This window comes from Dipodomys ordii, unplaced genomic scaffold, assembly GCF_000151885.1.
Source record: "Dipodomys ordii isolate 6190 unplaced genomic scaffold, Dord_2.0 Scaffold99, whole genome shotgun sequence".
In the NCBI taxonomy this organism is placed as follows: Eukaryota; Metazoa; Chordata; class Mammalia; order Rodentia; family Heteromyidae; genus Dipodomys; species Dipodomys ordii.
In genome coordinates, this window is record NW_012267315.1 from 5,248,125 (window position 1) to 5,270,359 (window position 22,235).

The 22,235-nt window shown below is 35.3% G+C and overlaps 1 protein-coding gene across 1 annotated transcript in view; it reads right to left on the reverse strand.

Moving 5' to 3' along the window:
* Positions 1 to 22,235, reverse strand: part of Xrn2 (5'-3' exoribonuclease 2) — a 65,161-nt gene that overhangs the window by 30,225 nt on the left and 12,701 nt on the right. Inside the window, exons 5-20 of the mRNA XM_013027042.1 lie at positions 21,462 to 21,520; positions 21,296 to 21,385; positions 20,470 to 20,542; positions 20,182 to 20,232; positions 19,607 to 19,764; positions 16,710 to 16,784; positions 16,490 to 16,623; positions 16,332 to 16,389; positions 16,142 to 16,249; positions 11,716 to 11,760; positions 9,676 to 9,807; positions 6,092 to 6,210; positions 4,713 to 4,848; positions 2,551 to 2,658; positions 2,374 to 2,463; positions 1,053 to 1,125 (exon numbers count right to left, since the gene is read on the reverse strand). Of these exons, the coding sequence (XP_012882496.1) occupies positions 1,053 to 1,125; positions 2,374 to 2,463; positions 2,551 to 2,658; positions 4,713 to 4,848; positions 6,092 to 6,210; positions 9,676 to 9,807; positions 11,716 to 11,760; positions 16,142 to 16,249; positions 16,332 to 16,389; positions 16,490 to 16,623; positions 16,710 to 16,784; positions 19,607 to 19,764; positions 20,182 to 20,232; positions 20,470 to 20,542; positions 21,296 to 21,385; positions 21,462 to 21,520 (1,509 nt within the window). The remainder of the gene's footprint in view (positions 1 to 1,052; positions 1,126 to 2,373; positions 2,464 to 2,550; positions 2,659 to 4,712; positions 4,849 to 6,091; positions 6,211 to 9,675; positions 9,808 to 11,715; positions 11,761 to 16,141; positions 16,250 to 16,331; positions 16,390 to 16,489; positions 16,624 to 16,709; positions 16,785 to 19,606; positions 19,765 to 20,181; positions 20,233 to 20,469; positions 20,543 to 21,295; positions 21,386 to 21,461; positions 21,521 to 22,235) is intronic.

The window sequence follows — 22,235 nt, forward strand, 5'->3', positions numbered from 1 at the left end:
TGAGCGAGTTCAGGAGTCTTTACTAACATGAGAAAACAGTCTTGTGCCTACGACTTGACACAAGAACAAATAGCACAGCTTGGTGTTCCCATGCAGTAGAAAGCCTTGGTAATTAAAAACTATTCTGGAAAGATAAAAAAAAAAAGAAAGAAAGAAAACAAAAAAGGTGAAACGATAGTTTCACCAAATGTGTTTATTATCTTGAAAAAACATGGAGAAAGAACAGGTTAAAACAACTGCAAAAATCTGAAATGACTGCTGAAATTTTTGGGGTGAAACAAAAGCTGGCCTACTGGCTCAGTAGGTGGGAGTTTTATCATGTTTGACATTCTATAGCCAACATCTATTGAGTGGTAATTAACACCTTAAATTTAGTATTAATCTTATATTGCTATTCCTGTAAAAATGCATTCCTTTGAGAAATGAAGAAAAAGCAATGATCAATGCCAAGTATTTAAATAAGGATTTCAGTACATTTTTCACAAATTTCAATAAAGTATAAGTAAATATCCATGTGGAAACTACCATGTTTCTTTCTCTTTCAAAGGTGATACAAACTACTGACTGAACAGAACAAATGTCACTAATTAATTACAAAGGAGACAAAACCGGTAATTACTAAGGTCTTTGAAATCAAGTTGCTATTAATCAGAATGTTACAATTAAAACTGCTATTAATCAGGTGGGATAACTGCAGGTGGGATGAATAAACATCAATTTTTGTACACTATTCAGAAATTATTCATTTCCTGGATTACTCCATGCATGAAGTATGACTGCTCAGTTTTTTGTTTTGTTTTGTTTTTTGTTTTTGCTGGTCATGGGGCCTGAACTCTGGACTGGGATCTGTCCCTCAGCCCGTCAGCTCAAGGCTAGTGCTCTACCACTTGAGCCACAGTGTCACTTCTGGCTTTTTCTGCTTATGTGGTGCTAAGGAATCAAACCCAGGTACTCATGCAAGGCAAACACTCTACCACTGAGCCACCAACCCAGCCTGACTGCTCAATTTAAGCTACCATGGTAACAAAAAAAGAGTGATGTCTAAATTTTACCTTGCCATGCATATTTCTTCCCATTCAAATCAATAGCAAAATCTTCAGGGTAGAAGTCAATAATACTTGAATCCTATATTAAGAAGAAAAGTATAAAGAATCAAAACAGCACACATACAGCTCTGTCACAAAGAACATGATTTGAGTTTTGCCTAATTAATCAAGCCTGATGAGGAAATGAGGTAAATTTCATTTAAAAAACATTAAGGTAGGCTGAGAACGTGGCTTAGTGGTAGAGTATGTGCCTAGTACATGAAGCTCTGGGTTCCATTCCTCAGAACCACATAAAGAGAGGGGAAAAAAAAGTGGGAAGTGACGATGTGGCTCAAGTGGCAGAGTCCTAGCCTTGAGCAAAAGAAGCTCAGGGCCATAGTACCCAGGCCCTTAGTTCAAGCCCCAAGACTGGCTAAATAAAAAAATAAATAAAGTCGATGATCAATTGTAGCCAGAGTAAAACTAACAATTTTATTTAAAAGATGAACACAGGCTAGGTGTTAACAGCTCAGAACTGCAATATCATCTATGTGCGGGGCACAGAAAAAAAGGACCATGGTTACCCAGGATAAAAAGAAAATTTCCATTGGTAAGAAATGTACGCATTATCCTGCCCATGTAATTGTAACCCCTCTGTACAGTGTGTTCACAAATAAAATTAAATTAAAAAAAAAAGAAAATTTCCAATGCAACAAACAAGTCAGGTGTAGTGGAATATGCTTATAACTGCAGGTGTGAGTAGAAAGAAAATAAGGAAGGAGGGAAGAAGGAAGGACAGACAGACTAGGGACTAGCTTAAGAAGTAGAGGGCCTGCCTAAACATGCATGAAGCCATGAGTTCAAATCCTAGTACTAAAAACAACCTACCAAGTAGGCTTAAAAATAACAATTTGCCGGGTGCTGGTGGCTCATGCCTGTAATCCAAACTACTCAAGAGGCTGAGATCTGAGGATTGTGGTTCAAAGCCAGTCCAGGCAGGAAAGGTCATGAGGCTCTTATCTCCAATAAACCACCAGAAAACCAGAAGTGGTGCTGTAGCTCAAGTGGTAGAGTACTTGCCTTGAGCTGAAGAGCTGAGGGACAGCTCCCAGGCCCAGAGTGCAAGCCCCAGAACTAATAATAAATAAATAAATATAAAAATTTTATTTTCTAGGTAAGGGACTCAAGGATTAAAAAAAGCATGGAAAAATGTACAAAATAACCTAAATACATTGTTTCCGTACTTTAAAATTTTAAACTATGAGATGCAAAAGCAATTGTTGGTTAATGTAGTAAAATATATGAGAAAAACTTGGTTATAATATCCTTAAAATACTATAATACTCACGGGATCACTCATAAGCTTCCGCCATGATGGAGGTAAGAAATTACCACTTGCAGCTGGAAAGACTCCCATAAGTTGTTCCAGTGGCTTAAACTGTGTGCAAGATAGAGAGAAATAAAGCCTCCAAATTATTATCTAATCCAAAATTCCATTTATTTCATCAACTCTAATCAAGCTTACCGGTTTTGTTCCCTTCTCAAAATCAGAAGGCATGTCTGCAATACCTTCAAAGTCTGAAGCAAATGGTGCATAATGGAATGGGTAGTACCACTTCCAGGAAGCACAGCCCTATAATCATTAAAAAACAGCACAAACAAAAATCTACGTAAATAATAGGCACACTGAAAAAAAAATACTAGATTATTAACCTGTAATCTATTTATAAAAATACCTGTGAATTCCTAAAATTGTTTTGACGAAATCTTAGCTTTGGTTCATTCATATCTTGTTCCTTAACTTAAAAATATTGTAAAACATCTTTAATCATCAGAAGTTTAGCATCAAGTTTATACTCACAAACACAATTTGGTGAAGATGAATATTTGATGACATTTCTTTCTAACTCTAAGCTACTCATCATGAAATAAAAACAAGAGCAGTTGAAGCTGAGCAAGCAGGTAAATGGAGCTATCAATGGAATAGTAGCTAAGTATTAAACAGCCAAAAGTTTTATTTTATGACACACATTACTATATTTTCATATAATTTTCTCTTGTTTAAAAAAAGCTTAAGTAGCCAAGTGTGGTGGCTCACCTCTGTAATAATAGGAGGTGGAGATTAGGAAGAATAACATTTAAAGATAGCCTAAGTTGACAGTGGGACTCCATCCCAATCAATAAAAAAGCTGTGCATGGGGTACACATCTCTCATTCCAATTACAAGGCTAGCATCAGAGTGAAATCTTACAAAAAAAATAACTAAGGCAAAAAGGTGGTATAGCACCTGCCTGCCAAGCCCAAGAACCTGAGTTCAAACTCTACTACCAATAAAAACCAAACACACCTGGGTGTTGGTGGCTCATACCTGTAATCCTAGCTACTCAGGAAGCTGAGATCTGAGGATCACAGTTCGAATCCAGCCCAGGCAGGAAAGTCCAAGAGACTCTTATCACCAATTAACCACCACAAAAGTTGGAAGTGGAGCTATGGCTCAAGTGGTAGAGCACAAGCCTTGAGCAAAAATGCTCAGGGACAGGGCCCAGACCCCGAGTTCAAGCCCCAAGATCTGAACAAAAAAAATAAAAATAAAATAAAAGCAAACACAAAAATAACAAAAACAAAAAACAAAACCCATAATCACTACCACCACAACAAAAAACAGGCTATATTCATAATAAAGACATGTCTTTTTGACAGACATTTTGACTGTGCCTAATAAATTAAAATCTTGTAAGTAGCAGTGAAACAAATAGTATACAGGCCGTACTTAGTAAATAGTTTGTATTTACTTAACTTCATCAACTCCCAGGTCACACCAAACTTAATCTGGTTTGCTCTGGAGCATGGAAACCAGGTATTAACTATCTGTTAAGATCCTCAGTATTTCTACTTAATTTCTCAGCAATCTGACATCTCAATTTGAAAAAGATATGCATCAGATAAAAATCACTTCAGTTAGAATTCACTTTATGTAATATTACTATATTACAAAAGGGATACTATCCTTTAAATCCCTTTCAGATTTGTACTGGTATGTTCCAGGATTTGTCCATTGTTCCACTATTTAGGGACTATCAATTACCCAATTATCTTAAAATCTTAAAACTTAGAACCACTAAAATTTAGTTATCTTAAATACAAAATACAGCCAACCATACTACTTGATGCTGAAAATCCTTAACACAGCAAAAAACAACTTTGTTTATGCATAATACCTAAGGCACTTCTAAGCCTTTTCAAATATTATGGCAGCTATATATATATATATATATATATGTGTGTGTGTGTGTGCATGTGTGTGTAAATGTGTGTGCATAATGGTAATAAACAAAAATTATTAATGACAAAAATAGAAAGCTTTTTAAAAAATGAAGCTGAGCCAGGCACTGGTGGTTTACACTTGTAATCTTAACTACACAGAAGGCTAAAATCTAAGGATTATGGTTTGAATTCTACTCTGAAAGAAAAGCCCAAAAGACTCTTATCTCAAATTACCCAGCAAAAAGCCAGAAGTGAAATTGTGGTTTAAGTGGTAGAGCACCAACCTTGAGCAAAAAAACCCCTAAGAGACAGAGCCCAGGCCCTGGGTTTTATTTCAGAATATTCAATATTAGATATAAATATAGAATCACTATTAATTCTAAAATGCTTAGCGATATATTTAGGTAAATGTATTTTTGGTACCTGATAATAATATCGAAGAACCCAACAAAGTCCTTCAACATAAGACTGTACAACCTTACGACGGAATTTCTCATCAGCTGCATCAACATCAAATTTGTTCTTGTAGTACCGCTGCTTCCAACCAGCTTCCCATAACCTAACAACCAAGTAAAGCCAGTTTATATTTAATTAATACACTTGCATAACAGAGTGGCTACTGATTTATATCTCAAATCAATTTATATTTAATATCCAGGAGAAGTGTCAAGAAGTTGATATAGTCATGTAATTATTTCTAAGAGTCTACTTTCATAGGATTTATTAAAGACAGTTAAACATGAAAAAAATTCAAATACTGATTCTGACAAGTCCATTACAAAACTGGATTTAAAAAAGAGAAACCTTTTATTAAGTATATGCAAGAATGCTTGTGTGCTTAAAATTTTAATACCACTTTACATTTTTTTGATTATGCAAAACCTTTAAAACTACTTTTTATAGTTGGGCATGCTGATAAGTAATTCTAAATTTGGAATTCATTCATCACTTTTTTTCATTCATTAATTCCCTCTCCCTACTCTCACTTCTTTATTTCAAAGCTAAGATGGAACCTAGAGACTGGCAGAGCTGGACAACCACTCTACTGCTGAGCGCTGTTAACACACACTGCCTACAACTCTCAATCCTGTCTCCTAAAATTTTGGGATTACAGGTATGCACCATGATGAGCAGCTCGTAAATTCTTAGTGAGCCAGAATTATAAGTATTTTGCATTAGGAGTTCAAATTTGGACTTAGTTATAGGAAAGGTGTTAATTTTATTTTATGATAATCTCAAATTTCTGGATCACTTAAAAAATCTATTATGAATTTCAAGTACACAGCTGGGAGGAAATTCCTAATCGTGAAATAAAACTGCATGCTCATTTGTAGTTTTTAGCAAAATAATGATTAGAATGATTTTTTGCATATTTCATTGTGGAGGAAAGCCTTTTCAGTTGAGAAGATTAAACTAAACTGCATTACAGTCCAAGTAAAACTGAACTTTCTAGCTAAGCAGCTCGCAAATTTAATCTCCAAACAGTAACATTCAGATCACATCTTCAGAGCTAAACACCTCATGTCTGGCAGCATGATCCAGTGCCTGGTCTCAGAGGAAAAAGTGGCTTGAAGATGAAAACCTGCATGCATACTAATCTAGATACTTGGGAGCTAACAGCTATAGCTTATACATCTCACCGGAATTTACTGACTATTCTAACTCTCCACATTAATTACTGATGGATAAAAAGATCACAGGTGCAAGTCTTAAGGCACTGCTGCTCTAAGCTAAATAGCAATAATTAGACTATATCTATTTCAGCAATTTGCTAACAAAGTGCTACTGAAAAATAGTTTCACCTGACGTTATCCTCCGGCTCTGGTTCACTGTCACTGTCTTCTGCTTTTCTCTTAATTCCTCCTATCGGAGATGGGGAGCCATCAGATGTGAAACTTGTATTAGGAGATATTGAAGGACTCTGCAGACAATTATGATATTACAGAAGGATTTCATTACTCATTTTATACAAGATACATCCAACTGGTATTATCTACTATGCTTCACAGGCACTCATTTTTAAAAACAGCCATTAATTAGATATAGCAAATATATTTAGAAAGTAGACTGATCTTGTCCAATTCTACCCTTCTCTCCAAGAGTAATACAAGACATAGTTTCATATGCTTAAACTAGAAGGAATTAATACAATTAAGAGAAAAATTGCTCATATTAAAAAATTATAATTTTTTTCTAATTGCAGAACTTGAATTGCTTCCCTTTGGCAATCATTTTCATAGCAAAATTCTAAAAACAGAAAGAATAGCAGTACTGAGAGGAAAAAATCCACATATAATATACCAAAAAAAGCAACAACAGAAATAAAATAGACAATGTTGTATTTAGTAAAAATTCTATTCCACACTAATGGTTCAATCTAGTACAACCACTCTAGAAAGCAGTGGGATTCTGCCCAGTAACTGTTAAATAAAATTCAATGTGTAATAATTTTAGTCATCTTAGGAAAAAAAGCAGATTTTTTATTAGTATTACTAATGCCACTTTAAATTCAGTATTAGTTTCCCTTTGTGCCAAATTCAACTAGCTCAACACTAAGGCCTTAAATAATTTTATATTTAATTTAAATATTAAGAGAGCCTTCTGCAACTTTACTTAAGTAAATGAATAAATGACCAAAAACCTGTGGCAAAAACATGTTTTCCTTCAATTATTTAAAACATATTAGAAAATTCAAGCAAACTGAATTATCTTAAAATTGAGAATTGATAAGGCTATTTTAGTGGTAGTAACTAAAACCTTTACAAGGAGACACTTCATACCTTAAGCTCAGAATAGTAAAATCAAAGCAATATTATATATCACATAGAACTTAAAGCATTTGCTTTTTAAAAAATCAGTGTCAATCTTATTCATATTAAAAATTCAATAAAAATAGTTCAGGAAGATACTTCAGTACTTGTGATAAATCATTAAGTAATATGCTGCTTTTCTGACACATGTGGTTTGGTTAAGACAGTAAATTATCACTATTTACTAATGCACTTGGCTTAAATTATAAGTGTGGCATTCCTATCAACCAAATACAAAAGTCATAATACTTCTCCAGGCTGATTGTTCCTATCTTTAGGTTTAAAAAAAACAATGTGTGTGTGGTCTTAACCTTAATTTTTAGTACCAAAAAACTTAAATACATAAAAAATGAAAAATAGTGTACTTTTAAGAATAAAAGCTGTTTATCACTTAATGCTAAGTATCTGCTCTTCTGCCTCTCCCAGTAAGTGCATGCTTTCCTGAACATATTATATTCACACAAATTTTTTTCTTTCTTTCTTCCTTTCTTTCTTTTCTTTCTCTTCTTCCTTCCTTCCTTTTCTTTCTACTGGTAGTACTCAGTTTTGAACTCAGTTTCATGCTTGCTATGCAGGGCATCTATCTTCTCCAAATTTCTTTCTTTCTTTCTTTTTTGGTTGGTTGTGGGGCTTGAACTCTGGGTTTGGGAGCTGTCCCTGAACAATTCAGCTCAAGTGAGTGCTCTACCGCTTGAGCCACAGTGCCGCTTCCCCTTTTCTAGTGGTTTATTGGAGATAAGTCTCAAGGAGTTTCCTGCCTGGGCTGGCTTTGAACCGAGATCCTCAGATCTCAGCCACCTGAGTAGTTAGGATTACAGACGTGAGCCACTGGCACCCTGCTTCTCCAAATTTCTTAATGTTTTTGCAATCAGAAAAATTCTAAGCTAGCCTAAGTGCTTGCTTCAACAGTACATCTACTAAAACTACGATGACATAACAAAGATTCGCATAGCTCCTGAGCAAGAATGACACAAAATCTGTGAAGTATTCTATACTAAAAAAAAAAACAATAAGCAAACAAAACACAGCCTCAACTATAATAAAACCACAATTCAGAATGTAATATTTGGAGCTTCATATATAAAATATCTGATAAAGTACTAACAATGCTGACCATCAAGTACCAAGTGCTAGAGACCACCAACCATGACCAACAGGTTGAAAAACAGAAAACACTCCAAACTTTATAGACTTCCTTTAAAGATCAGATAATTTGGCATCATGAATTCTTTAAGCTTTGAACATTCTGAAAGTGAAAAATCCACTTTTTAAAGACTAATGAAATAACCTGTCTCTCTAGGAATAATTATATTAAGAATGGATAAGACAGAATAGAGTAAGTAACCTAAGTACCAATCTCCCCATTCCTTCTTGCATGGGAAACATGAATCAATAGACGAGCTCTATGGATCAAGTCCCATGGTGTCTGAATATAACATTGGATTCCATCTCAATGCAAATAAACTGACAAACTTTACATCTAAGGCCACTCTGAGATTGAGATGAAAACACTATCAACAGGATATTTGGAAATCTCACACTCTCAGATCTCTGCAGGAATGTATACGTATAATTTTGAATGGTAGATAAGAACTTCTTATGTTCTACTCAGCTTTTACTTTACTCTGTTTTCTTGACTTATCATGTCCTGCTCTATTAGTGAGTCAAGAGAACAAAAACCATTAAATCAACCAATACAACAGAAACTCAGGCTGCTTCTCTCAGAAGATGCAAAGTTTCACTTCAAAAACTGCAAATCCTAAATCTTGTAGGTGTGAATTTATGTAAATACAAGCTGAATCAATGTTCCAATAAACCAAAAATTCTACATGTAGTTTCCTTCTAATAAGGAATACATGAATCAATAGGGAAACAATAATAAAATATAAATATTCAAACATGTAATTTCCTGATATTTTATAACAAAAGTATACTACAATATTTAAACTTTTTTACTGCCAGCTCTCAGTTCATGGTCTCTTCCCTCATTCTGAGCTCATGACAGTTGCTACATAGACCAAGGACACCTTGCAGAGTGTAGATTTTAAAGCAAGAAGGGATACATGTGGTAAATCCATTCATTTCCTGAACTTACAAACAGGAAATAACCAGAGTTTGGATTATAAAGTACTATGTCTCAACTGATCTTAAAATACGATGTCTAAATTATACAGTCTGCTTTTGAGAATCTAAGAAACACTATCTTGTAAAATGCTCATAATTGATCCCTAGGATGAAGCAATAAGGGAGCAAAATTTGCCTTTTTCTCTTCCCTTATGTTTGAGTCTCTTAACACATCCCAGTCATGCTTCTAGCATCTTCCATTCCCCAGTTCTTTGAGACAGAGGAAAGCAGCTGTGATCCATTTACATTACTGGAGCAATGCAGAATTGCTTATATTCATATGCATCAATTGTCCCATGTTTTTTTCTTTTATATCACAAAGATAGATTTAATAGAGTAACAGAAAAAACTTATAAATAAAACAGCCTGATTAAGTGATAAAACTGAGACACACAACTCTAAGAACTTTGTATTTATCACTCTTCAATGCCACACAAAAGTGAATCACTTACAGAATTATTCTGCATCCTCATTTCGTAGGCTGCTTGTCTTGGATTACTGGCTACTTGAGAACCTGGTGAATTTCTTGCACCCAAGGCATGAGGGGTTAATATTCCACTAGGAGTAAAAGCTGGTTGATCTCTCTAACATAAATGAAAATAATTGAAGAAAGTAAAATTAAATCAGAACAACACAGGTGACAAAAGAAACAAAGGCAATAAAATACAGAGTTCCCCCATCTTATATATTTAAGTACGAAACTTGCTAAAAGACCAAATGGATTCCCATTAGCATTACAGGGTTATCTACAGTTTGAGTTGATGGCTATTTATATTCTGCAAACAAGAGTCCATAATACTTTATTCTGGCTGAAAAGTACATATAATGTTCTGGTACATAGAGTCAATTAAGTCTCATTATGCCAATCTAATATTTATTTACAATTTCAGAAAGCATTCAAGATAGAATTTCAAGCAAAGAAAATAATGTTAAGAATAGATTTTTAAGAAGTATTACTTAGGAAAAAACATTAATCTGCCTATCACCTTACTAAGATTTAAAACAAATTGATAAGATATATAATTATCTGCAACAGGTAGTATTTCATGGCTGACTGATAAAATAGATGCTGACTGAAAGAAAATAATAATAGTATATAAGGTAGAAATCAAATATGCCCCTCCTAATATAAGTGATTTTGAACCTTCATGCAACAATTAAAAATAAAACAACTCTACTTCCAGTTTCCTGAAATTGCTCAACTCCAATAGAACATAAGAAAAGTCAGTCCCTAATTCCATGACTTGGAAAATCCAGTTGAGATGAGAAAAACAAGAATTAAATAAGTTAAATTAACAGAAAGCATCATGAAATTAAATATGCAAATATTACAGGCAAGAAACAGCAGAATTAAAAGAAAGGACTGTTTGACCCACAGTACTAGGACTAAAACCAACAAGGAATATCTTATTGAAAACATATAATGTGAGTGGTAGCAAACAAAGGCAATACATTTTTTAAAATAAGTTTTTTATTGTGAAAATACTGTACAGAGGGGTTACAATCACATGAGCAAGGTAATAAGTACATTTCTTATCAAGCATTGTTGCTCCTCGTTTTTCCCTTCCCTCCTATCTCCACAATCACATTCTCCCCTCTGCCCACCCCCTCCCCTCAATACGTGTGTGTGTCTGTCTGTCTGTCTGTCTGTCTGAACTGCAAAGCTAGAATCAGACCACATGATAGTGCCTGGAAAGCCAAACTAAGGTAGAAGTGGATTCTGAAGGGATTAAGGTGTCAGGTGATTTCAGAGCAGGGAAACAAGTTTTCTTGTGTTTTAGGAAGATCAATGAGAAAAATGTAGAATAAAATTTGATTACTTTCCTTACAAAACAAAACTTACTATAAATAATAGTAATAGAGCTGGGAAGGTGGCTCAGTGGTAGAGCGCTTGCCTTGCATGCTTGAGGCCCTGGGTTTGATTCCTCAGCACCACATAAGCAAAAAGACAAAAGCCAGAAGTGGCGCTGTGGCTCAAGTGGTAGAGCGCTAGCCTTGAGCTGAAGAGATGAGAGACAGCGCTTAGGCCCAGAGTTCAGGCCCCACTACTGGACCCAAAAAAAAAAAATTGTAATAGCTAAGTAATCACAGCTTCTCACCTCCTGCCCAAGTGTATCCCAATTCCATACTGAGAAAGGACTTCTTTAAAAATTAAACCGAGGGCTGGGAATGTGGCTAATGATAGAGTGCTTGCCTAGCATGCATGAAGCCCTGGGTTCAATTCCTCTGTATCACATAAAAAGAAAAAGCCAGAAGTGGGGCTGTGGCTCAAGTGGTACAGTGCTAGCTAGCCTTGAGCAAAAGAAGCTAAGGGACAGTGCCCAGGCCCTGAGTTCAAGCCCAAGGACAAGCAAAAAAAAAAAAAACAACAACAACAACAAAAATTAAACCCAGTCTTCTTTCCCAAAGTAATAAAGGAATGAAGTTACTATGATGAAAATACTTTTCTCAAAAACTATAAAGGAATAGCCAATTTCATGATATTAACTCACCTTCATCCTTTTTCTTTTTTCTCTCTGTCGTCTTCTAAAACTGTCCTAAAAGTATAAAATCCACATAGTCTGTCAAATAATTACACAAAAATGTCAGAGTTAAACATTACCAGGAATGATTCGGAAGGCCATTTTTTAAGTTCTAAAGGAAGATCCCAAAAGTCTAGGTACATAATTAAACTATGAAATAAACTATATATTCAAAGTGTTGCTAAGAACTGTAGATCAGCAGAAAGACAGAATTTTTAGATACAATTGTTCTTCATAAATTTTAATTTTTTTTGACATTTCGGGAAAGTGGAAGAGCCACAACATAGAACTTGGTTTTGCCCTGGACAGAAGAAGGTGCCAAAGTGGAAAAGACACAAATAAGAAAGTAATCCTCAAGTTATAGCTAATGGTAATTACATCAGATTACCACTGTATAAAGATCTACAAAAGAGATTGTTACATTACTAAATGCTTAAAAGTTCCCAACTCTACAGCATGAATAGCAGAGGGGGAAAAAAAGTTAGCAAATACAAACTCTTCACTTGTAAAAAAAAAAAATCCATCAATGGACAAAAGAAATTCAGTATGCACTGCTTAATCTAAGACAATTTAATTCACAAAAATGTCTGGTCCATGTTGCTTCTTCTCCTCCCCTCATTTCAGAGGCCACCAGGGTTTTAACTGGATGGATTTGGGCTTCACCTTGCTACATACTGGACCATTACAAGGTTTCACATGCTCATCCTCGACTTTTCCTAGGTTATCACTGCTCTGAAAGAACAGCTGAAATGACCAGCTTATGAACAGCTTATATAGTGGCCTAAAATGAGGTCCAATAGGTATGACAAGGGTGGCTAGGCAACTGCATTTCTGTTTTGCCAAGTCAGTCTTGTCAATTGCAACACAGTATCTTAATGAGATCTGAGATTGGTGCTTCCTGCTAAGAAAGGAGTTAAGACTCTGGATACTTAAGGATATATGTCTGAAGTGATGCTTAGCTGACCTATGCTTCTATGCAGATCTAATAGACTTGTCCCTATTCAATATCTCCATCTGGATTATTTCAAATTTAACATTTCCAAAATGGAATTTCTACACTTGCCTTTGCCCCTTTCACTCCAAGTCTTTCTCATAAGGGTCGCTCAGTACCTTAACTGCTCAGAAAAAATGCCATGGAGTCATTCTGTTTTTTCCAAGACTGCTACTTGAACTCAGTACCTGATGCTTTTGCTCGGTCTGTTGCTCCATGCTTCCAACCCCCACGGAGCCATTCTTGACACACTCCTTTCTCTCACACTCACAATCCATTTGCCAATCCCATTGGTTCTACTCTGAAAGCATATTAAGTGGCTGGAGGCCAGGCACAAGTGGAGAGCGGCTGCCTAGTAAGTGTAAGACCCAAAGTTCAAATCCCATTCTCTCTAAAAAACAAACAAAAATGTTCAGAATCTACCTCTTACCATCTCCAGTGCCACCCTCTGAACTCTATCCTCTCCAGGCTCACTGCTTCTATTATAGTTAGTTGATATAGGGTAACTAGCAAGATCTTCTTATACATGTCAGATCTTGTCACTTTTCTATTTAAAAACTTTACTAATGCACTAATGAAAAAGCTAAGGTCCTTAAAATGATCTGAAGGATGTCACCAGATCTGGATCTCCAACATCTTTCTGACCTTATCTTTACTAATTTCCCCTTGCCTCCTCTGTTCTTGCTATACTGACTTGGTCCAGGCTATTCTCTTAGTATGAAGTGTTTCATCTGCATGGCACACTAGCTCACATTCTTTAGGTCTTTATTCAAAGTCATTTGTGAGGGAGGGCTTGTCAACTTTCCTAAAAATGAAACCTCTCCATTGCCACCTTCCCAGATACTTCCTCATCTGCTTTATCTTCATCTACCACCTTCTCTACCATAATATACAATTTATGTGGTTATCATGTGATATTCATCTCCCCCAGGAGAATGCAAGCGCCAGAAGGACAGGAATGTTTGTTTAGTTTTTGTTTGTTGCTGTATTTTTAACACTCAGAATGTGACTGGCTCATGTTGAATAAGCCTTTGTTTGTAGGCAAAAAACATCAAAACTAGTAATAGCATCACATTTCTGGACTAAATGCTTAGTTTCCTTTTTCCTGTCCATCACGGGACTTGAACTCAGGGCCTGGACACTATCCCTGAGTTCTTTTGCTCAAGGCTAGTGCTCTACCACTTTTAAACTACAGTGGTGGTTAACTGGAGATGAGTATCACACTCTCCTGCCTGGGCTGGCTTTGAACAGTGATCTTTATATCTCAGCCTCCTAAGTAGCTAGGATCACAGGTTTGAGCCACTGGTGGCAGCTAAATGCTCAATTTTAATAATACATTCCCGTGCTCTCCTTCTAAATCCATTCTCCTGATCTACTAAGTATATCTAAGGGTTAATAGTCACACATTAGCAGAACAACATACTACTAGCTTGGACCTCACTTATCTTACATCTTTTTTTTTTTTTAAACTATGAACTCCTTTGGAAATCTGTCAAAAGACACAGACATACTTCCTAGAAAAATACATATAACTCATAAACTAACACTGAATTTCTGAGGGTTTTCTCTGATGTCTAGTCATATGGAAGGACATTATATGCCTTTGAGGACACTTTAAAAAAAAATCAAAGCTTTAAAATATTCTCTTCACCAGATCAGCTAGAAACCATATTAATTAAATCTGAATCACCAGGTAGTTATCAAATCCCATGCTTTTCACTCTAATGTTAAAAGTATCAATCATACTAAATGATAAGAGTCTACATTAAAACAATTCTTCTATTCTAACATGTTGCATTTATGATGCCAAATAGCAAAGGTTTTTTGGGGGGGTATCAGGGCCTATGCACTGTCCCTTAGATTTTTACTTTAGGCTTGCAGTCTACCACTTGAGCCACAGGTCTATGTCTAGCTCTTAGGTGGTTAACTGGCACAGACATTCCTGCCTGGGCTGGCTTTGTACTTAATCCTCAGATCTCATCTTCTTGAGTAGATAGGATTATAGGCATAAGGCACCAGGTTTTTTTGTTTTGTTTTTGTTTTTGTTTTTTGGTTGAATCATATATGGCAGTAGATGAGGCAAAACCTGTGTAATTGCTGAAAACTGGGTTTAAAATGTCTAAACATTTGATAATCCCAGGCAAAAATTCAGGTCTATAATTAAAATTTTATAGTGAAAACTCTTGCAGTTACAGAAGATTACCAACTACTAAAAGTTTAAGGAAAGAATGCTTATAAATAAGTATGTTATATAAAATAACAAAATCCTAAAACTAAGAGAATGCTAGAGCTATAATATACAAAAAGGAAAATACTGTCAGTTCAAGAGATTATGAAGCAATGCACCAAAATTACTGCTTTACTAATTGTTCAAAATCAGTTAATGAAACAATTTCCTTTACTCTAAGAAACTACTATCTGCTCATTCTGCCCAATGCTCACCTCCTTTGCTACTTGCCATAATTAATCTCCCAACCACTGAACTTCCACACTGCTCTTCCTTCATTCCCATCAACTCCCCAGGGTCACACCTAGCCATTTTACCAGGTGCCTGATCATCTCAATCCAGCCCATCTGGCAACTCTAATGGCTTCTCCTCTCTTTGGGAGAAGTCCTTTTTACCTCTCTAGAATTTTTTCTTCTCAATGGTTCATGTTTCCCAAGGCTTTTATGAAAGACATTCTCACTATACACAAGATTTCAAAGAATTTCACATTTCCATTCATGTCTTTAGTACTTCCCATCAAGTAAAGTTCTCTAATATCTTTCAGAACTTTTCCTTTCTCGGGTATCCTGTAGTCCTTCAAACTCAACGTCTCCAAAATGAAATTCAATTGCCCCAAAGCCCCACTACTCCCAGTAGTTGCTAACTCAATAAGCAGCACCAGCAAATTTCTAACTGCCCAAGCCAGAAACCTGGACTTTTCCCTTAGCATTCAGTCAACACATATAGTCTTAGTTTCTTCCTTTCCATTTCTCTCTTAGGAACTGCAGACAGCCTTCCCTAAGTCTTATGTTCTTCCAACCCCTAGCTGATGCAATCCAACCTAAACCCTAATACTCAACAAGTAGGACTTAGCCCGTCTTCTAAAATATTTCCTATGAAATATGGCAGCCACTGGCTTACTACTCCTATATCATATCCTTTTGAGGACACAGGTTTTTGAATTTATATCCTAATTAAGATCAGGAAGAGATGGGGAAAATTACAATGCAACTCAAACAGCGTGCAATATATAGTTCCATAGAGAAAGCAATCAAAGCACTGATGCTCATGATTACATTATTGTTGATATACTATAATGATAGTACAAACACTCAAAGAGGTTAAAAGTACAATCACAGGATCATCACAGCCTATTAGAGACAGGAGCAATTTTAGCTACTGCAATAGAAACACTTTACCTCATCATCCTTTCTCTTTTTAAAAATGCTATCCTCAACTTCACCAACTGCTAACATGATCATCTGTACTCTCTGCAGATTGACATAACCACTTTCTGTAAGGTAACCCTGTAAGTGATAAAATACATGTAAAATGATCTTCTTAGAAAGCAAACACTTCTGTTTTAAAATTATTCAAGAGTAAACTCACCCCAGTTTTGTGCACCACGTTTTTGTATATGTTAACCAAACGGTCAATTGCACCTTCCCTGCCACCAGGAGACAAACACGCATTAGGACCAATAGGCTCTGTAAAGTCAAGAAGGCTAAAATAGTAGTTAGAAAATACAACCACATGAATATACATACCTAATCTCTAATGATGGCAAATGAGGAAGGAAGTCATTTCCCACAAAGAAGCACATGAACACCCAGTCATCAATGCTTCTCTCAACATCAAATGTGAATGGTAGGCTGGCCATGGTGAGTTCTCTTTCCAAATACTACAATCAAAAAAGAATACTGCCATTAAACCTATCAAAAGCTACCCTATTTTATGTGTCGGTTTCCAGTAGCTGTTGATACATACCTCACGAAGAACATTCAGCCGGAGGAAGATAAACTCTCCTTCTGCACAAGGAAGACTATCTGCAAGTTCATCATGCTGTAAAAATTAAAGTGGAGATTAAACATACCTAAGCCTTAAAAGTTTATTGTAAGAAAGGCAAGCAATATTTTAAATCTTTTTCTAAAAAAAGATCCATTTTAATTAAAGTACTAAAGTTTAAGAAGCCCACCACAAACCATTTGGAAATAAAAATTACACATAAGCCAAATCATACCCAGACAAGGTATAGTTTACCTTAACTAACTGGCCCAAAGCAGCAAGGACTTCCAACCCAAAAGTTGGAAAACAAAATGTTTTAGCCTTTGGGGGATACATATAGTCTCTGATGCATTTTCTTTCATGTTTTATTATGTTTTTACATCCATTTAAAAACATGAAAATCAGAGACTCTGGTAACACAGAAGGGACAAGAATCTGAGAGAGACATAAAAAAAGAAAGAACAAAACCAAGAACCACAAATGAGTTGGTAGGAGGGCAGAACACTACAAAAAAGCCAAACCTACAAAAGAAAAGCAGCAAGGAGTTCCAAGCCAAGGCTGCCCCAGGCTCCCTTGGAGGGAGAGGCAAAGCTGAAGACTATTGCAAGGTATTACCACTGCAAGGTAATATAGACATCCCTAGCAACAGACTGTCAATTCTAGCTTCAGAAATAACTACCATAGTGCTGGGAAGGTGGCTCAGTGGTAAAGTGCTTGCTTTGCATGCATGAGGCCATGGGTTCGATTCCTCAGTACCACATAAGCAGAAAAAGCCAGAAGTGGTGCTGTGGCTCAAGTGGTAGAATGCTAGCCTTGAGCTGAAGAGCTGAGGGGGAAAAAAAAGAAAAAAGAAAAGAAAAAAGAAAGAACTAGCCATATCCCACAAGCCTTAATACCAGTACTGAGATTTGTGAAGCAGCTACTTCTACTATGGGAGGCTAACATTGGTGAATAAAGGCATTTTGTCATACTCACTACCTCAGAGAGCAATAGTAAGATATTACCTTTAGGGAATGCCTATTGTTCAAAATTGAGTTTCTCTGAGGAACTCAGAATTAGGAGCAATCACTGCTCAAAGAGTCTTATCGTATGGTACTATGTCAGAGTCTGGGTCACAAGAGGTGGTTGAGAAAACAGAAATTAGAGAGATTAGTAAGAAACTACATTGTCAACTTAGGCACCAAAGATAGCTGCTCAGGATGACTAGCAAAGACACGTAAAGGAAACATAGGACTCCCAGGTTAGTCATGAAGCAGAGTCACAGGTGTAGGGGGCTGGGAAGGTGGCTTGTGATAGAATATTTGCCTAGCATGCATGAAGCCCTGGATTTGATTCCTCAGTACCACATAAACAGAAAAAGCCAAAAGTGGTACTGTGGCTCAAGTGGTAGAGTGTTAGCCTTGAGCAAAAGAAGCTCAGGCACAATGCCCAGGTCCTAAGTTGAAGCCCCAGCACTGGCAAAAAAAAGAAAAGAAAAGAAAGAAATACTACACACAGAAGAGAAAGATAAAACAGGAAAACACAGGAAAGAATAAACCTTACTAGATGAGTAAAATAGTAAGGCAGTTAAGGAAGGATAAGTAAGAGGTAAACATCATAAAAACAATAAAATGACAGGAAATAGGATATACTTTTCAATATTAACGGTCTCAACTTTCCGATCAAATGATACAAAACAAGCTGGTGTAGCTTGAGATCTGAGGATCAAGGTTCAAAGCCAGCCTAGGAAGGAAAGTCTGTGAGATTCGTATGTCCAATTAACTATCAAAAAGACAGAAGTGGAGATGTGGCTCAAGTGATAGAGCACTAACTTTGAGCAAAAAAAGCTTAGGAACAGCATTAAGTCCTGAATTCAAGCGCCAGAACTAGTACATACAAGACAAAAAAGATATAAACAAAAGCTTGGATTAAGAGGATCTACTTATTTGCTGTCTGTAAGAAACATATTTCACTGAAAAAGGTTTAAAGGACACAAAAAAAATCCAAGTTAGGGACTCTGAAAGCAGAAGTAGTTACACTTACATTTAACAAAACAGATTTTAAACTGAAACTAGTTAAAAACAAAGGTTGCTTCATATTAATAAAGGGAAAAAATCTATCAAGAGAAACAGTCATTAATAGACACATTGACAGACCTCACAACAGTAATAGACTTCAATATCCCACTCTTACCAATACTGTAGATGGATCATACAAACAAAAATGAAAAAAAAATCAACAGAAAAACCAAACAACATTATAGACTAAATAAACATAACAGACATCTAGAGTATTTCATGTAACAGTTGCATAATACACATTCCTCTCAGTAGCCCATGGAACTTTCTCCAAACTAGATAATACCTTAAGACAAAAAGCAAGTCTGAAATAGCTCCCAGTATCTCATCAGACCATAATAAAATACAACTATATATGAAAACTATGTTTATTGGAGACCTGTTAAGTTTACTGGACATGACCCATGTCAAACTAATGTTAATATTTTATTCTATAGCATGTATGGAATCATGTTGTATTTCCTTTTATTCTTTCACTTCTTTTTCTCCTATACCCTATTCTTAAAGCAGAAACCCATTTAAAGGCAACTGGACATAACCAAGTAAACTCAAAATACCTAGAAACTAGGATTAACTTAAAAGTATCAAGAAGTTTAACATATCTGACCAATGATTTGAAACAATTTCTACAAACAACTTCTACAAGCAACGGACAGTATTAACTATGAGAACTTTAAGGAGACATAGGCAATGTTAGAAAATGTATAAAGTAGAACAAGTATGTGTGTACATATTTTTAAATACAAGCTTTCTTTCAAGTGTTTAAAAAGATATACCTCTTTGGGGAGTAGTCTGAATCAATTCCCATCTCAAAGGTCTTACCTTTCCCTTCTTTTCTCTCGGCAAACCTTCACAATCCTTGACCTCATGTCCAAATTGATTACACAAACCACATGGTTTGGGTTTGTTTGGTTTAAATTCTTCTCTAATAATGGTAAAGTTGGGCTCATGTGTAGCAAGGCCAAGCATAATGAGATCAGCTATCAATCAACAAGGAAAAAAAGATACTGAACACAGAGCACTTTTGAAAGAATATTTTACATAATCAAAATACTACAAGACATCAACACAAATCCCCCACACACAAACAAGAACAAAACCAAAAAGGCTAAAACTTCACAGCATTTCTCAGTGAAGAAAACCTCCAGACATATGAACCTACAATTACTACACAGGATAAAACAGGACATTTCTCATTCTAAAGATATATGTAATTGTCTCAAACGGTTAAAAAACATGAGAAGAAAATCAGCAACAGAAAAAAAAAAAATGAGTGCTAGGTAATCAGAGGTCACAGACTACATAGCAACTCAGTAGTAGTTCCCTACAAATTTAAAGTAAACAAGAATGATTACACACCAACCCATTGACTCTATGGTTTAATACAAAAAACTTACCATCAGCTCCACACAAACAATGATGAGTATTTGGGTCATGATTAGGCTGGGCTAAAAGTAATGAAATACATATTTATATAAATATATTACACACTACAGAAATCATGATCCCTTTCCAACTACTTTCTAGTCAATGGCGTTTTTTATTTTGGGGGGATGACAATGCTAGAGATTAAACACAGGGCCTTGCACATGCTAAGCAAGCATTCTTAACATTAAGCTACATTCCCACACTAGTTTGCATTCTTTATTTCATAGAACATATAAATATTTATAAATGAGTTTTACCTCTTTGTCTTCTAATGTAATCCATGATTTTATGTTCTCCTTCACCAGGAGCACTAGCATCAGATAAAATAACCTATTAAAAAAAGAACACTTTCAGTTCATCTCATTTTCTATTGGCATAAAAAAATGTGAAGAAGTAGGTATCTTAAGGAAAACTAAGATAAAAATTCTATAATATAGTATTATTAAATTTCTCTGAAGTAAGTATGCATGGTAAAACACAAAATATATTGTACTGATTTAACTAACTATATGGAATGAAAAAGAATAAAATGTCTAGGTCAGACTCAGTCATTAGACTAATCAATTCACAAGTTCCTATTGTTTTCACTACTATCCAAAGATATAGCATCAAAACACATAAGCCTCAAGAATAATCAGTAAGACACTAAAGTAATAATTTACATGTCTAAATAAGGGAAATTGTTATAAACCTAAAATTATGCAAAAGTTCACTTAACTTTTATGAGATCATGGTCATTTTTTGAAAGGCAGTCCATAACTTTAAGCTGCTGTATATTGATATAACAGAAACTTTTATTTAAGAATAGCATTCTTATATACTACTTTAAAAATCATGAATCCAATCTTATAACTTTGCAAGTGATGATAAAAGAACAAAATTGGCATTGAGAGAAAATTCAGCTATCTAAACCTTGACTATACAAGGTACCCCATTTCCAATAAGCTTCTTGGAAGCTTCTCTTTTCTCTGACAGCCAACTAGCATTTTAAGGGGGGAAAAGTACAAATAATATCAGTCATATCAAAGTACTGACTCAAATAATCACTTTAATCTTCTTGAAGCACCAAAATGTGAAACTTACTGTCAAATTTTTCCACCCAGGGTCATTATTTAAACGATCAGCTATGTAATAGCGAAGGCATTTAGCAAGATTGTCCATGAACTCAGTTCCCTAAAATGATAGAAAGAAATAAATTAACCTATCATTTAAGAGTTAGCAATAGCTAGCAAAGTCTGAGATTACTTACTGGTGTAATACAGTTGCTGTCAAACCTTTCTTTTATTTCTTCTGGAGGAAGAAAGCCACCTAGAGAAGAGATGCAATGTTTTGTTTGCCCCATAAGCAAGGCAAATTAATATTAAGGCAGAAAAAGAAATATTTAAATACAAAAGAAAAAATAATGTTGTTACCTGAGAAGTAATGTTCCCCTTTGGGGGAAGAAAATAAGATTTTTCCTCCTTTCAAATTTAAGTTAAACTTTAACAAGACTGTCAAACAACATATGGCACACACACACACACACACACATACACACAAAACCCAAAACCTATCTCCTCTTGTTACAATCTAGTATTTTCTAGTTCTACGTTACATTAAAAACACAAAGTTATGAATTTATTTCTCTGCAAAAAGACTGAACACATGCATGTGTAAACACATGTGAATTAAAGGACTTAGTTTTTTTAAGGATTTTAATTTTGATAGTATTTCTTAAGATATAGATGCCACCAAAAGGTGAAAAAAAAAATGACGAGCTTTTCACAGCTTTGTATGTGAAATAGAATTATGAACCAGCAGACTAAAAAGCCTTATTTTGCTCTGTATCACTAATTTTAGCTGCTTAACACACAAATATACTTCATAATTTTATCTTTCAAAAGAATTTTTAGAATAGTATGCTGTCATAAATACAAACAAGTTTTAGATCTTAAGTTTATAGACACAAGCTGTGAAGTAACTATATACCCTTATACTTTCAACATATTGAAATAGCATAATAAAATTTAATCATAATTACAAG